This window comes from Lissotriton helveticus, chromosome 8 (genome assembly GCF_964261635.1).
Source record: "Lissotriton helveticus chromosome 8, aLisHel1.1, whole genome shotgun sequence".
NCBI classification, from domain to species: domain Eukaryota; kingdom Metazoa; phylum Chordata; class Amphibia; order Caudata; family Salamandridae; genus Lissotriton; species Lissotriton helveticus.
This window is the reverse complement of record NC_136069.1, coordinates 1,553,599,836-1,553,616,018: the sequence shown is the minus strand read 5'-3', so window position 1 is coordinate 1,553,616,018 and position 16,183 is coordinate 1,553,599,836. Positions and strand designations below refer to the sequence as shown.

At 41.5% G+C, this 16,183-nt stretch overlaps 1 protein-coding gene across 1 annotated transcript in view; it reads right to left on the bottom strand.

The window, feature by feature from the left end:
- Positions 1-16,183, bottom strand: part of PLEKHB1 (pleckstrin homology domain containing B1) — a 384,556-nt gene that overhangs the window by 182,844 nt on the left and 185,529 nt on the right. Inside the window, exon 3 of the mRNA XM_078658558.1 lies at positions 10,458-10,560. Coding sequence (XP_078514684.1) covers positions 10,458-10,560 — 103 coding nt within the window. The remainder of the gene's footprint in view (positions 1-10,457; positions 10,561-16,183) is intronic.

Sequence of the window (16,183 nt, the reverse complement as noted above, 5' to 3'; positions counted from 1 at the left end):
CAGTAGCGGACCGATGTGCGAATAGGCCGAAGGCAGCACAACGCGCCAAGATCCGGATGGCACCGAGGTGGTGTCTAGTAAGTTGTCGCACTTCTGTGGCCATCCTACAATGTTGAAAGTCGGCGTGGGGCGCCCCGTTGGCCTGTGAGATGGCGTCAGTAGCGGACCGATGTGCGAATGGGGCCAAAGGCAGCGCAACAATATTTTCTGATTTGAAGACACCACAAGGCGCTGAGATGCCAAGATCCGGATGGCACCGAGGTGGTGTCTAGCAAGTTGTGGCACTGGTGTGGCCATCGTACAATGGTAAAAGTCGGCGTGGGCCGCCCTGTTGGCCTGTGAGATGGTGTCAGTAGCGGACTGATGTGCGAATGGGGCCAAAGGCAGCGCAACAATATTTTCTGACTGACACCACAAGGCGCTGAGATGCCAAGATCCGGATGGCACCGAGGTGATGTCTAAGTTGCGGACTGATGTGCGAATGGGGCCAAAGGCAGCGTAACAATATTTTTTGTATGGAAGATACCACTAGGCGTTGAGATGCCAAGATTCGGATGGCACCGAGGTGATGTCTAGCAAGTTGCTGTACTGGTGTGGTCATCCTACAATGCTGAAACTCGGCGTGGGTCGCCCCATTAGCCTGTGAGATGGCGTCAGTAGCGGACCGATGTGCGAATAGGCCGAAGGCAGCACAACGCGCCAAGATCCGGATGGCACCGAGGTGGTGTCTAGTAAGTTGCCGCACTGGTGTGGCCATCCTACAATGCTGAAAGTCGGCGTGGGGCGCCCCGTTGGCCTGTGAGATGGCGTCAGTAGCGGACCGATGTGTGAGTGGGGCCGAAGGCAGTGCAACAATATTTTCGGAATAGAAGACACCACTAGGCGCTGAGATGCCAAGATCCGGATGGCACCGAGGTGGTGTGTAGCAAGTTGCCGCACTGGTGTGGCCATCCTACAATGCTGAAAGTCGGCGTGGGGCGCCCCGTTGGCCTGTGAGTTTGCGTCAGTAGCGGACCGATGTGCGAATGGGGCCAAAGGCAGCGCAACAATAGTTTCTGACTGACACCACAAGGCGCTGAGATGCCAAGATCCGGATGGCACCGAGGTGGTGTCATAGTTGAGAGTTCTGAGCAGCGGTTGTAACACTGTCTGAAGCTTATTTGCAGCTGCTGCAGCTTCACTACGCGTCAAGATCCGGATGGCACCGAGGTGGTGTCTAGTAAGGTGTACTGGTGTGGCCATCCTACAATGCTGAAAGTCGGCGTGGGGCGCCCCGTTGGCCTGTGAGTTTGCGTCAGTAGCGGACCGATGTGCGAATAGGCCGAAGGCAGCACAACGCGCCAAGATCCGGATGGCACCGAGGTGGTGTCTAGTAAGTTGTCGCACTTCTGTGGCCATCCTACAATGTTGAAAGTCGGCGTGGGGCGCCCCGTTGGCCTGTGAGATGGCGTCAGTAGCGGACCGATGTGCGAATGGGGCCAAAGGCAGCGCAACAATATTTTCTGATTTGAAGACACCACAAGGCGCTGAGATGCCAAGATCCGAATGGCACCGAGGTGGTGTCTAGCAAGTTGTGGCACTGGTGTGGCCATCGTACAATGGTAAAAGTCGGCGTGGGCCGCCCTGTTGGCCTGTGAGATGGTGTCAGTAGCGGACTGATGTGCGAATGGGGCCAAAGGCAGCGCAACAATATTTTCTGACTGACACCACAAGGCGCTGAGATGCCAAGATCCGGATGGCACCGAGGTGATGTCTAAGTTGCGGACTGATGTGCGAATGGGGCCAAAGGCAGCGTAACAATATTTTTTGTATGGAAGATACCACTAGGCGTTGAGATGCCAAGATTCGGATGGCACCGAGGTGATGTCTAGCAAGTTGCTGTACTGGTGTGGTCATCCTACAATGCTGAAACTCGGCGTGGGTCGCCCCATTAGCCTGTGAGATGGCGTCAGTAGCGGACCGATGTGCGAATAGGCCGAAGGCAGCACAACGCGCCAAGATCCGGATGTCACCGTGGTGGTTTCATAGTTGAGAGGCACTTCATCTGCAGTGGGGCGTCGAGATCCGGATGGCACCGAGGTGATGTCTAGCAAGTTGCTGTACTGGTGTGGTCATTCTACAATGCTGAAAGTCGGCGTGGGGCGCCCCATTAGCCTGTGAGATGGCGTCAGTAGCGGACTGATGTGCGAATGGGGCCAAAGGCAGCGCAACAATATTTTCTGAAGAGAAGACACCAAAAGGCGCTGACATTCCAAGATCCGGATGGCACCGAGGTGGTGTCTAGCAAGCTATGCAGTTGAGTTGTGTGCGCACTTGCGGCGAATAGGTCGAAGGCAGCATAACAATGTTTTCTGAATAGAAGACACCACAAGGCGTTGAGATTCGGTTACCACCGAGGTGATGTCTAGCAAGTTGCCGCACTGGTGTGGCCATCCTACAATACTGCTCCGAATAACGGCGTGGGGTGCCCGAAGGGGGGGGGAGCCGGCGTGAATGGGCCTTCCTAGGTGGAGGCTCGTCTGCTGTAGTGGGGCGCCCCTTTACCGTTTCAGTTGCCATTCAGCTGAGTTTCGGCTGCTCTTGATGCTACAGCGACAGGCGGCTGCAAGAGGACTCTCAAAATGGCGGCCTGTTCTTTGGATTTGGGCCTGGTCCACTAAAATGGCCCTGGGACACCTTAGAACTCGGACGCTCGGTTTTTTTTTCCTTTCCTGTACATGCAAAAAAAGGTAAATGCCCGGTACGTTACACGCTTCATCTGCCACGATGAACTCTCCAGAGGAACCGAAAAAAATATAGTTGTGGTAACTATACCATGCATCGTCATATGGAGAGGTGGCACCAATTAATTATAGTGCTGCATAAAAGAGAGATTTGGAGGAGAACCCCTGACCTGCTAGTACATTCATCAAAGAAGTGGCACTGAGAGCTTCAGAGGCAAGGGAAACGGTCCCAAATATTTAGAAGAACTTTGGAAAGATTAAAATGACATGTTTAGATTGTGGCAAATTAATTTCATGTGGACAGATGAGTGTTACTCTAATAAATACAGCATATGAACATGATCATAGTCGATGGTTGGTAGAGACATTTTGACTATATCCTGGACCTGCCCGTCCTCGCCCAAAATGGCGCCGGAATAAATGGGACTCGTAACTCCTTGTTGTGTACTGGTTGCAGAACCTTGAAATCACGAGATACGTATGCAGTTTTGAAGCACATGGCGGGCGGGGACGAGAATTGATTGAATATTTCGACATCCCTATTGATATTAAGTTCTGATGTGTTATTGATTACTGTACTGTTGAAAGTTCGAATTAACGTCACCCATGGTACTTGCCCACAAATGTATATCTAGATAATTTTATTGTAACTGGCCCTGTCGTATTTTAATTATAAAATGTACGTCCACCGATTCCGTAACTGTGAGACACCTTAGTTCTTGCAACCTAATGGCCCGCCCGTTACGTTCCTCTACAGTGTAAATGTCTATTCATCATATACGATTACAGTTTGCTCCGTGGCAGGCCCACGTGGTTATAGGCTCGTATTTGTATAATGAAATTTTCACAATAAAGGTTTTTAAAAGAAAACATGGTAGTAGTATATACATTGGTAAAGTTTTTAATAATAGTGACTGTTTTAGAATCATTAAAAGGCAAGTGAAATAAAGCAGACCAATTACATGAAGGGTAAAAGGTATAATACGAAGGAACGCAGTAAAGATAAATGGTCAAGGGCTGTTGTGTTTTCTATTCCTGCAACATAAAGTGATCGATAAGAATCTCATATTCAGGCGTATCGGCGACTAAGACAGCAGGTCGACCCTCTTTTGCTCAACGGCTCCGTCATGGGACGAAGAAACGCTCTTTTTCTCGAAAAAAGAATATATTTTACTTGCAGGACAGTTGTAAAATTTCCGGGAAAGTACATTAGCCTGGAACATTATAACATATATTTAAGAAAAAATAATGTTCGGAAGTAATGAAAAGCGTAATTTTTAGGTCATATGACCAAGCCTTTCATCATTACAATAAGAAAAGTAAAATGAACCAATGAAAAGTTTTATTAACAAGTCACATGACTTGTTATGCTTATGTTACGCGCTGCGCGCCCCGGATGACTTCCGGATGCGCTAACGCGGCGCGTCATATGACGCATTACGCGACAACGCAGGTCCAGAATATAGTCAAAATGTCTCCACCAACCAGCGGTCGGAACACAACCCCTTTCAGCAGGCTAAATAGTTCTGTTAAATGACAACAGAAGGGACAGGCAACAAGAACCATCAGTCAAAGAGGGGAGGGCTAGTTCTTCTCTACCGGGTTACATTGGGGCGCTACCGGAACTGATCGAATTGGTAGTCTACAGTGTTTCTGGATGTTTCAGACTGAAGCTGGGTTTAGCATGAGAGCAGCACCATTTCGTAGCTCCGTCGTGGCCATTCCGTAACCAATCATGGCAGCCGCTCTTTATCGTTATTTTGGGCGGGGTGGGTGGCGGAGCCGAGCTGTTTTGCAGCCATCATTGTGTGGAGTTCAGTTCATCTCACTAGTTTTGTATTTGTCATGAGGGGTTGTTCCTAATGTTTCTATTTTAGCGAGGTCAAAAAGAGATCCCATTAGTGGCCTACTGATTTTGCTCGATTCCTTTTCTTTTTTTTTACACAATTTTTCGTTATCTGCAAAGACTAAACAGAGTATTGCGACTCTGTGTTTGTTTGTAAATAGAGAATGAACCAAAGAGAACTAATTCTAAAACAGTAAATACTTGGATAACAATCAATCAAATGGAGAGAGAAGCAGGCACGACGGATTACAACGGGGGCAAAGGCCTGCGTTAACTACCTTTCACTATCTGCAAAGAGAGAGTACTCCTAATAGAAATGAGGGGGGGGGGGCACCATTCAAAGCAGATCAGTGTGCATAAACACGAAAATGTTTTCACTTACCACGTACTTGACATTCGACAGCTTATGATATTTGCTATTAAAAAACCATTGAAATTCACTGAAAAAACCATAGGTTATAGACCATATATAGTTAGGAATTAGCATTTAAAAAACCTTATTTTACTCACACAAAACCATTGAAATTCCATATATAGTTAGTTGCACTAACTATATATCGCGCACCCGCAATCCACTGCTGATCATGTCACATATTACATCATTCATGACATGGTCAGTGACATCACTGATAACATCTCAAATGACATCACTGATGACATCACTGATGACATCACTGATGACATCTCAAATGACATCACTGATGACATCTCATTTGACATCACTGATGACATCTCATTTGACATTACTGATCACATCACTGATGACATCATTCATGTGATAATACGATGAACCTCTTCAGACTCTAATATAACCTTAGATACACTCAGTGTAAACAGACACTCATAGACTGTCACTCATCCATGGAGTTACTCAGACACTTAGTCAGTCATGCAAAGAATCAATCACACCTCCATTTCCTCAACTATACAGTTATACACACCTTACTTATTCAAACATATACTAAAACATATTTACTCACTTATACAATCCTGGATACAAGTTCACAATGATCCATACAGCCACTCACACATTCACTGGCTCTTATGCACAGTTATTTATATATGTCAACTTTAACATGTACTGTGTTTTACATATGTACTTACTTTGACATGTAGCACTGAGATATCCATTCACTCACCAATACACTCATGCACACAGTCAACCGCCCATACAGCTGTTTCCACATGCACTTTTGATCCCATACATCTAGTCAATCAACTGCTCACACATCTATGCAGAGAGTCATACACCTCCCAGCCACCCAGACACACACTCAGTCTCCCATACAAATGCTTGGGCAACCAATCAATAACCCATACAGTTAATCATATAGCTAATGATCAACACATGCAGCAGTTTACAGAACAACAGACATAATGATGCACAAATTAAGACAGTTTAGTCACTCAGTGAGACACATTTAATCAGTCACTCATACAGTCAGCCATGCCCCTACTAAATCCTTCATCAAGACACTTATACATCCACTCATTCTTCAATATGTAAGACATATTTTAACTTTACAGAATTATACAGTCACTGTATGTAGTCATCAGTGATGTCATCAGTGATGTCATCAGTGATGTCATTTGAGATGTCATCAGTGATGTCATCAGTGATGTCACTGACCATGTCATGAATGATGTAATATGTGACATGATCAGCAGTGGATTGCGGGTGCGCGATATATAGTTAGTGCACCTAACTATATATGGAATTTCAATGGTTTTGTGTGAGTAAAATAAGGTTTTTTAAATGCTAATTCCTAACTATATATGGTCTATAACCTATGGTTTTTTCAGTGAATTTTCAAGGTTTTGTAAATGCTAATTCCTAACTATATATGGTCTATAACCTATGGTTTTTTCAGTGAATATATATATATATATATTCACTGAAAAAACCATAGGTTATAGACCATATATAGTTAGGAATTAGCATTTACAAAACCTTATTTTACTCACACAAAACCATTGAAATTCCATATATAGTTAGTTGCACTAACTATATATCGCGCACCCGCAATCCACTGCTGATGATGTCACATATTACATCATTCATGACATGGTCAGTGACATCACTGATGACATCTCAAATGACATCACTGATGACATCACTGATGACAACATCCAGTGACTGTATGTTTCTGTAAAGTTAAAATATGTCTTACATATTGAAGAATGAGTGGATGTATAAGTGTCTGGATGAAGGATTTAGTAGGTGCATGACTGACTGTATAAGTGAGTGATTAAATGTGTCTCACTGAGTGCATGGGTTAGTGACTAAACTGTTTTAAATTGTGCATCATTGTGTCTGTTGTTTTGTAATCTGATGCATGTGTTGATCATTAGCTATATGACTAACTATATGGGTTATTGATTAGTTGGCCAAGTATTTGTATGGGAGACTGAGTGTGTGTGTGGGTGTCTTGGAGGTGTATGACTCTGTGCATAGATGTGTGAGCAGTTGATTCACTAGATGTATGGTTTCAAAAGTGCATGTGGAAACAGCTGTATGGGCGGTTGACTGTGTGCATGAGTGTATTGGTGAGTGAATGGATATCTCAGTGCTACATGTCAAAGTAAGTACATATGTAAAACACAGTACATGTGATAGTTGACATATATAAATAACTGTGCATAAGAGCCAGTGAATGTGTGAGTGGCTGTATGGATTATTGTGAACTTGTATCAGGGATTGTATAACAGAGTAAATATGTGTGATTATATGTTTCAATAAGTAAGGTGTGTATAACTATATAGTTGAGGAAATGGAGGTGTGATTGATTCTTTGCAAGACTGACTAGGTGTGTGAGTAACTCCATGGATGAGTGACAGTCTGTGAGTGTCTGTTTACACTGAGTGTATCTAAGGTTATATTAGAGTCTGAAGAGGTTCATCGTATCATCACATGAATGATGTCATCAGTGATGTGATCAGTAATGTCAAATGAGATGTCATCAGTGATGTCATCAGTGATGTCATTTGAGATGTCATCAGTGATGTCATCAGTGATGTCACTGACCATGTCATGAATGATGTAATATGTGACATCATCAGCAGTGGATTGCGGGTGCGCGATATATAGTTAGTGCAACTAACTATATATGGAATTTCAATGGTTTTGTGTGAGTAAAATAAGGTTTTGTAAATGCTAATTCCTAACTATATATGGTCTATAACCTATGGTTTTTTCTGTGAATTTTCAAGGTTTTGTAAATGCTAATTCCTAACTATATATGGTCTATAACCTATGGTTTTTTCAGTGAATTTTCAAGGTTTTGTAAATGCTAATTCCTAACTATATATGGTCTATAACCTATGGTTTTTTCAGTGAATTTTCAAGGTTTTGTAAATGCTAATTCCTAACTATATATGGTCTATAACCTATGGTTTTTTCAGTGAATTTCATAGGTTTTTTAATAGCAAATCTTTATAAAAATAATACATTTTAAATCAAATTTTATATTTTATAATTCTGTCATTTTTTTTAAAAATTCTTTTGGGTGCGCTCCCGGGGCGCGGACAGGTGAACGCACGGGTAAGCGCACTCTTGCGGCGCGCCCCGGGGCGCGTACTGATGAGCGTCCCGATAGCGCTATTGCCGCGAACGAAAACAACATCGTGACGTATCGCGTAGCCGCCACGCCTTGCGTCATAAGACACGTATCGCGTAGCCGCGAGATGCGTCTTATGACGCACCGCGTAAGCGCACCCGGAAGCGCATACGATCGCGCAACGTAAGCGCCCCGATGCACTTACGAAACGCGCCCCGGGGCGCGTAGCGTAAGCGCGTCAAACCATGTGACTTTAAAATAACACTTTTCATTGGTTCAGAACTTTTTTTTTTCCAAATTGTGTGAAACCAACCCATTTCTCTCACTATTGCTTTGTACTTGGAGAGAGCAAGAGCTGTTCTGTGTACTGTGTTCATCTCCTACTTTCCTGATCTACAGCAATGGCTGCAAGAGAGTCATCCAGCAGTGATTCAGATGGATTTTTAGATGAGGACCCTCCTCAGCAGAAGAAAAAAACCCATTTCATCTGGAAATTTTATGACATCCCTGAAGGACAAAAAAAAGTCAACGCTCCCAAAGTAACCTGCAAAATATGTGGGAGTAGTTTATCCAGAGGCATCAAATTTCTGTGCACGGAGTGTGACGAACTGCTCTGCTATGGGGAGCAGAGTGTTGAACTCATTGCCCTAAAGAAACAGCAACACCGCTGCTCTGCCAGTCCCTAAATTTTCAAATTGTTTTGCTCCTGTTGAGCAGTTTTGGAATCCCTGTTTTTGTTTTTCCCTTGACAAAAATCCAAAAAAAATATAAAATTGTTTAAAAAAGTCTAAAAAATATAAAACAACAAAAACAAAAAAATATATATATAAAACAACAAAATCAAAAAAAAAGTTCTTTTCAGAACTACCTCCAATTTATAAAAAAATGCTTTTTTTTTTTTTTAAAAAAGTCTGTCATTTTTTATCCCCTGGTACGCTCCCCCGTAAGCTCCCCGGTGCGCGTACCGGGCGCTCCCACCCGCGAAAATCGAATTTTTTAAAAAAAATTTTTTTACCCGCGGGAGCCTTTTATGGCCCCCACATCAAAACTAGGGGGTCAGGGGGGTGTACCCTGCCCCCCTTTTGCTCATTTCCCCCCTTTGATTTTTGCCACCTCTTGTGTCTCAATCCTACCGAGACACAAGATGGCGGCCGCTGCGGACTGTTTCGAATGTTTACAGACACCCGAGAACCAATCAGCTTGCCGTGCGCAAGTCGCGTGGCGCGCCCGAAGCGGCTCTAGATATATATCTTTTTTTAAACCTAATTTACTCAAAATTCACAGGACCACATATCTTGAGACCTAGCAAAGGCACATCGGGCAAACAATATCTACAATTTTGCCAAGTTTCGTGGAAATCCATTCAGCCGTTCGAGCTAAAAGTGAGGCCAACCGCCCTATGGAAAATTGCATTGTAAAAACTCGTTTTGGGACCCCCCTTTTTTCTCGGCCCCCCCTTGACGACCCCCCCCCCAAATTTTCAGGGGCTGCTCAGAAACAAAATGTTCCATTTTCCTGAAAATTTCAGCCAATTCCGTCCACAAACGCCAAAGTTATTAGACATAGAATTTTCAAAAATCCCATAGAGAAAAAATCCTAACTATATATACCTACTGGCGACCGCCAGTAGGTAATATATTATTTTACATTACCAAGTAAAATGTATCTTAATTACATTATTATTTTGTGGTTTAATATTTACAATAAATTATATATAACGCTATATATATATATATGTATACTTTAATATACAAATTCAATATTTTTTTTAACAATATTTTTAACACAATAGTGGTTCATCAAAATATTTTTGTAGTAGATATTTTGGAATAGAACTGTTTAGAAATTAATGGAGTACTTCTGAAAAGAAGACCATACCACAAAGGTTCTGCAACAGGCATTTTTAACTGCCAAATACAACTTAAATACATCTCTATTGACACAGAATCATCTGGCAATCTTGAAACCAGACATTCTGAAGCCTAAAAGTGACATGACATTTATGTAAAACATGAAGAGTAACAGATCAATCCACAGGTCTCCCTATTGCCTTCATCAGATGTCACAATATTGACTACAAAAATATTGACCTGCAAAATCGACTAACACCATATTGTCACAGTTCGTGTATGTAGGAAGTGTAAATATACTATTCTAACTCAACATCTACTTACCTTAACAATATAGTGCAAGTCGATATTGTTGAATCAATACTTTTGCAGATTGCTATGAAAACATCGGTATTGTGATTACCCACTCCTTGTGTTCTGGTGAGTAGAAGTAGTTTGACAGACTCACCAGACCCTTTGGCTAGAGGATGAAATCACTTACATTGCTTCGTCTGAGCTCTCGGCACACAGGATCAGTCTGGAACCATTTCTCTGGAGAACAGTTATGAGACAGTCGCGATCTATCCCTTCTGGAGGCTGCACATCTGCAAGAGAAAGCAGAGCACAAAATGAGTAAACCTAAAGAGCATGGCACTGCTACAACACTACCAGGATCTGGGCATCACACTTGGTTTAATTTCTCCATAGTGCACCTTGAAACTTTGCTATCCAGAATGATCCATTTTTTAAACTGCTTGAATGTTACTTTCCACAGATTACTGTTTATGACCACAGGTGTCCAATGTAGGTCAAGGAAGGGCCACATCCATGCTATATTTTTCTGGATAAGCATTACACACTGACTATGTAAATGATTTCCATTTAGCTTCAATGTACACAAATATACCTAATATGGTTATCTTGAAAATCTAGACCTATACTGGGTAAACCCACCTTTGACTTTGCAACCTTTAATGTCTGAACCACTTTGCCGCTATGGATGAGAGAAGTACATGGAAAACAATATAGCACTGTTGTGAAAAGCAAGACAATGATCCTCATAGCTTGGAACCAATCAGATTCTATGTATACATGGTTTAATTATTATGAAATTAATTTCCCTACATCTACAGAGTGAAGTGCAGATGACAATTTCATTTGGTAGTAAGTGATTTGTTCAAATCAGATAGTGAAAAATACAATTAATTTAAAGGAAAAATACAATTAATTTAAATGAACTAGTTCTAAAACCCTTTACAGAATACATTTTAAAAAGAAGGCCTTTTAATTAAAAAATTAAATCTAGGTACAAAGACGTGTCATGGCTGGGACCAAACATGAGTAATAGTTTAGGAAAGTATGGTGCATTGTTGGGTTTCAGGGACATGGGAGGGGTTCACATGTGTCTCCACCTTAAACAAGATAAGGGATTTGAATAAAATGCATCAGCAGCAAAGCCTCCCCTCAGGATTGAAGGAGTAATGAGGGGGCGTGGCTACGGCGCCAAGGAAGATGGCCGCAGGTCCGGAGAGCTCCGTTACGACGTGAGGTGACGGGGTTTCTTTCAGGCGTTTCCTTCCTTTTTGGACTGCCGGAGCAGTGTTCAGAGTGTGGCGGAAAACACCCGGCACGTCTACATGTGCTTTTCGAATCAAGGGAAGCTGTTTTTGCCGGTATTTCACCTTCTACAGTTCCCGGCGGCTCGAGTCTGATCGCGACCACCATTTTGTTTGTTCTGTTTTCATGCCGCCCTAAATCTGCGCATTTCAAAGTTTGATATGCTGGAGCCTTTTATCTGGTGACTTTGCAGTTTCCTTCATGTTTGCTGTGCTTTCCTGTTTGAAGACCTCCTATGCTGATTGACTAGCTACTTTTACTTCTCCTCAGGATGTGGCCGCCATTTTGACTCTCTCCTCACTTCGTCTTCAGAATGATGATTTACAATTTACCGTCTTTCCAGTGACTTTTTCTTGCCTCTATCTATATTCTGTTTTCATCTCCAGTCGTTTTCCTTTGAGGCAACCGTCATTGTTCATTCATTCCTGATATTTTCCGCCATTTTTTCCTCATAATAACAGTGTTTTTATTATTGACGTAGTGCGTTTTTCAGTTGTCTTTTTTACACCATGGCAACGTCACGTACCAACCGTACTGCGGCCCTTCAGCAACGCTCTGTTTCTCATGCACCCTTGGAAGATACTAACCCTTTCAGTGTTTTGCAAGATTCATTCGATGATTCACAATCGGATAACCCTACTATTAGAGCTTCTACTACTCCGGTTTCACGTTCCACAAAGACTCTGTGTAAATCTTCATCATCATCTCCGACTGCTACCACAGGGAAACGGACTAAAGCTAATCCTCCCTCCCCTACAAGCATGTCGAATACTATTTCTATGGAACTTTTATTGGAAGAAATTCGTGCTCTCAAACCTTATATGTCAGAGACTAATTCTCGATCCAGAGTCTTGAGGACAGCTGGTCTCACACACAACAGAGAGTGGTGGATCTTGAAGTTTCCTTGACTTCTGCTCAAACAGTTATCGACCAGGTTCCTCCTATGCAGAAAGAGATTGCTTCTCTCAAACAACAAATCGAAAATTTGGAAAACCGAAATAGACGTAATAATCTACGTATTTATGACCTTGCTGAAAATCTGGAAGGGTCCAATCCAATTTCATTTTTTCTATCTTTTCTTCCCACTCTTCTCAATTTTCCACCATCACCTCCTCTGAATATTCAACGTGCTCACCGTTTGGGTCCAGCTTCTCGTCCATCAACTTCCACCTCCTCTGTTAAACCTAGAGGTGTTATCCTATATTTTTTGGAATATACTGACCTTCTTCGAGTACTTCATGCAGCTAAGCAAAAAGGGAAGATTTCACACGACGGCTCCAATTTATTCTTTGCTCAGGACTATGCCATGGCTACAGCAGACCGCCGTAAACGATTTCTAGACATGAGACCTGCTTTACGAGCTTTGAATGCCCGCTATGGGCTTTTTCACCCCTGCATTTTTAGAGTCACTTATAATAATAAGACGACATCTTATGAAGATCCTGCTCGCTTGCAACGATTCCTGTCATGCTGATCCGATGGACATTCCGCAACCCTAGTCTTTTTGTTCGACTGTTATCTCTTATTTCCATGTCCTCTTCAACTGTTTGACTTGTTCCTTATTTATACTGTCTTTGTAACATGTTCTTTTGTGTAGATATTATGTCTTACCTTATGTTTGTTTCACGTTATTTTTCTTTTTTTGTATTCCCTTAGTTGCTGCTCTTGTAGTCCCTGAGATTGTTTCTCGTTTGTTCCTCTTCAATTGCCTGATGGTTTCTCCCTTTGCCGCGTCTTCGTGGAGTTCCCGCCCAGTCGTGCTTCCTTCCTTCGTGGTTCCTCCATCCCTAGTACTCTTGTATTTTTACGGTATGGATTTTGTTATTTCCTTCCTTCATGGTTCCTCCATCCCTAGTACTCTTGTATTTTTACGGTATGGATTTTGTTATTCCTATGAACTTGTGTATTTGTTACTTTTCTGTACCTCCTTTCCTCTTCTTTCCTTTTTTCTCCTCAGCACTCTTCTTTCTCTTCAACTATTTTCTTGCCTCTTCCATTATTTTCTCTCATTTTCTTCGTCACTCTTCTATCTTCTTCCTTTTCTTTCTCCTCTTCATATATCATATCTTTATCTTCCTACTCTTTATATATTGCGTCTTCTTTTTTCTTTTTTCCGTTTTAGGCTGTTACTTGCACTTTTTCTTCCTCTTTTCACTTGTTGTACTGTTACATTTATACATAATTATTCATATGTTTCAAGTGCTTTTTAGATTTCTAAATGTCAATTAATATAATTTCTTGGAATGTTAAAGGTTTGGGGTCTCCTATCAAGAGACAACGTGTTCTTTCCCACTTAGCTCATCTGAAAGCAGATATAGTGTTGTTACAAGAAATACATGTTAAAGATGTTGAAGTTTCTAAATTACGACGTAATTGGGTGGGTCAAGTTTTTGCTTCTCCAGGGACGGGAAAACGTAATGGGGTTGCTATTCTGACTCATAAACTTTTGAATGTTCAACTTGTTAAACAAGATAATGATACGGAGGGCAGATGAGTTGTTATATCGTTGTTGGTCAACAAAATTCCTTTGACTATTTTTAATGTATATGCTCCTAACATTCCTGATAAGTTGTTCTGGCCCCAAATTCTCTCCTCTACGATGCAGTATACTGATGATTATTTTATTTTGGGCGGGGATTGTAACACAATTATGGACCCTTTCCTTGATCGTAGATCCAACTCCCGATTTTCTCTGTCTCCAACCCATGCTCAATTCACGTCCCTTATTTCCCAACGGTCCCTAGTTGATTCATGGCGACTTTGTAACCCTACTTTACAAGAATACACATATTTTTCCCCAGTTCATTCTTCCCAATCCCGTATAGATTATCTTTTCATTTCCAAAGCTCTCACACAACTCATCACTCACTCGGATATAGGTTCCATTTTAATCTCAGATCATGCCCCAGTCTCACTTCAACTTGATTTGCTCCCTCCTAGTAAGGGGACTAAGCGATGGAGATTCAACAATTCCCTACTCCTCGATACTTCATTTTCTACTTCCTTTCTTAATTTTGCCTCCCTTTTCTTTAAAGAGAATGAATCCCCTCAAACATCCCCTCAATTGGTGTGGGACACATTTAAAGCTGCCTCTAAAGATTTCATCATTTCATATGTTACCAAGAAGAGACGTCTAACCACACAATCTATCTCCACTCTTACCTCTCGTATTAAACAATTGGAACAGGTATATTATTCATCCAAATCTCAATTTGATCTTAATAATCTTATTTCTGCCAAACTGTCCTTCAATAAGTTATCCACTGAATCTGTGAATGTAATTTTGCTTAAATCCAGTGCTAAATATTTTTCCTCACAAAATAAGGCTGGTAATATGTTGGCAAATTATCTTAAAGTTAAAAAAGAGCGCACCAAGATTGAATCGATTGTTTCCTCCACGAATACCATTCTTCATAAAGATGAGGATATTTTGGGTGAATTTTCTAATTTTTATCAGACTCTTTACACTCCTGAATCTCCCCCTTTGTCGTCAGGCATTAATCATTACTTATCTTCCATTCTTCCTCCCTCAGTTTCTGATGTGGACTTTTCCTCCTTAGACAAAGATATTACATCTATAGATATTTTAGATGCCATTCGCGTTCTTAAGAGAGGGAAGGCTCCGGGTCCGGATGGCTTCTCTATTGAATTTTACTCTCATTTTTCTGCTTTTCTTGTTCCTAAATTACTTCAATCATTTTCTTTCTTTATCTCTTCCCAAAAATCTGAAGGTTCTTTTCAGGAGGCATTGATTTGCCTTCTTCCCAAGGATAACAAGGATCACACTTTATGTAAAAATGATAGACCTATTTCTTTGATTAACCTTGATTACAAAATTTTTGCAAAGATTTTAGCTTTACGTTTAGACAAACTTTTACCTCAACTCATTGGTAGGGAGCAATGTGGTTTTATCAAGGGTCGACATCTTTCAGATAACACACGTTTATTTTTCGATGTCCTTAGTAAATCACAAACTTCTCCTCATTCTCTAGCTGCTATAGCTTTAGATGCAGAGAAGGCTTTTGACAGAGTTAATTGGCCCTTTCTTTTGTCCTCTCTTAAATGGTTGGGTTTTGGGTCTAAATTTCTTTCTTATGTTTCTTTATTGTATTCTTTTCCTAGATCTTTTATTTTTGCTAATGGCCTTGTTTCCTTTTCTTTTCCTCTGTTCCGTGGCGTCCGTCAAGGCTGTCCTCTTTCACCCCTTCTTTTTATTCTTGCTTTAGAACCCTTCCTAACAAAAATTCGACTTAATGCAAATATTTCTGGTTTCTCTTATGGTGATAAACAAATAAAGTTGTCTGCTTATGCTGATGACATCCTCCTTTTTATTTCTAACCCTCAAATCTCTGTTCCTGCATTCCTTTCTGAAGTCTCTGATTTTGCAGCCGTCTCAGGCTATAAACTGAATGTCGATAAATGTGAGATTCTTCCTCTTAATAAATTCTGTTTTCATGCGGATTTTATGATATCCTCTTTTCATTGGAATCCTTCCAAAATTAAATATTTAGGTCTTTGGTTTGCTCCCTCCATTAAAGAAACTGTAGCTCTTAATATTAAACACTTACATACTATTCTCACAGATTTCACGTCACGATGGCATCCACTATT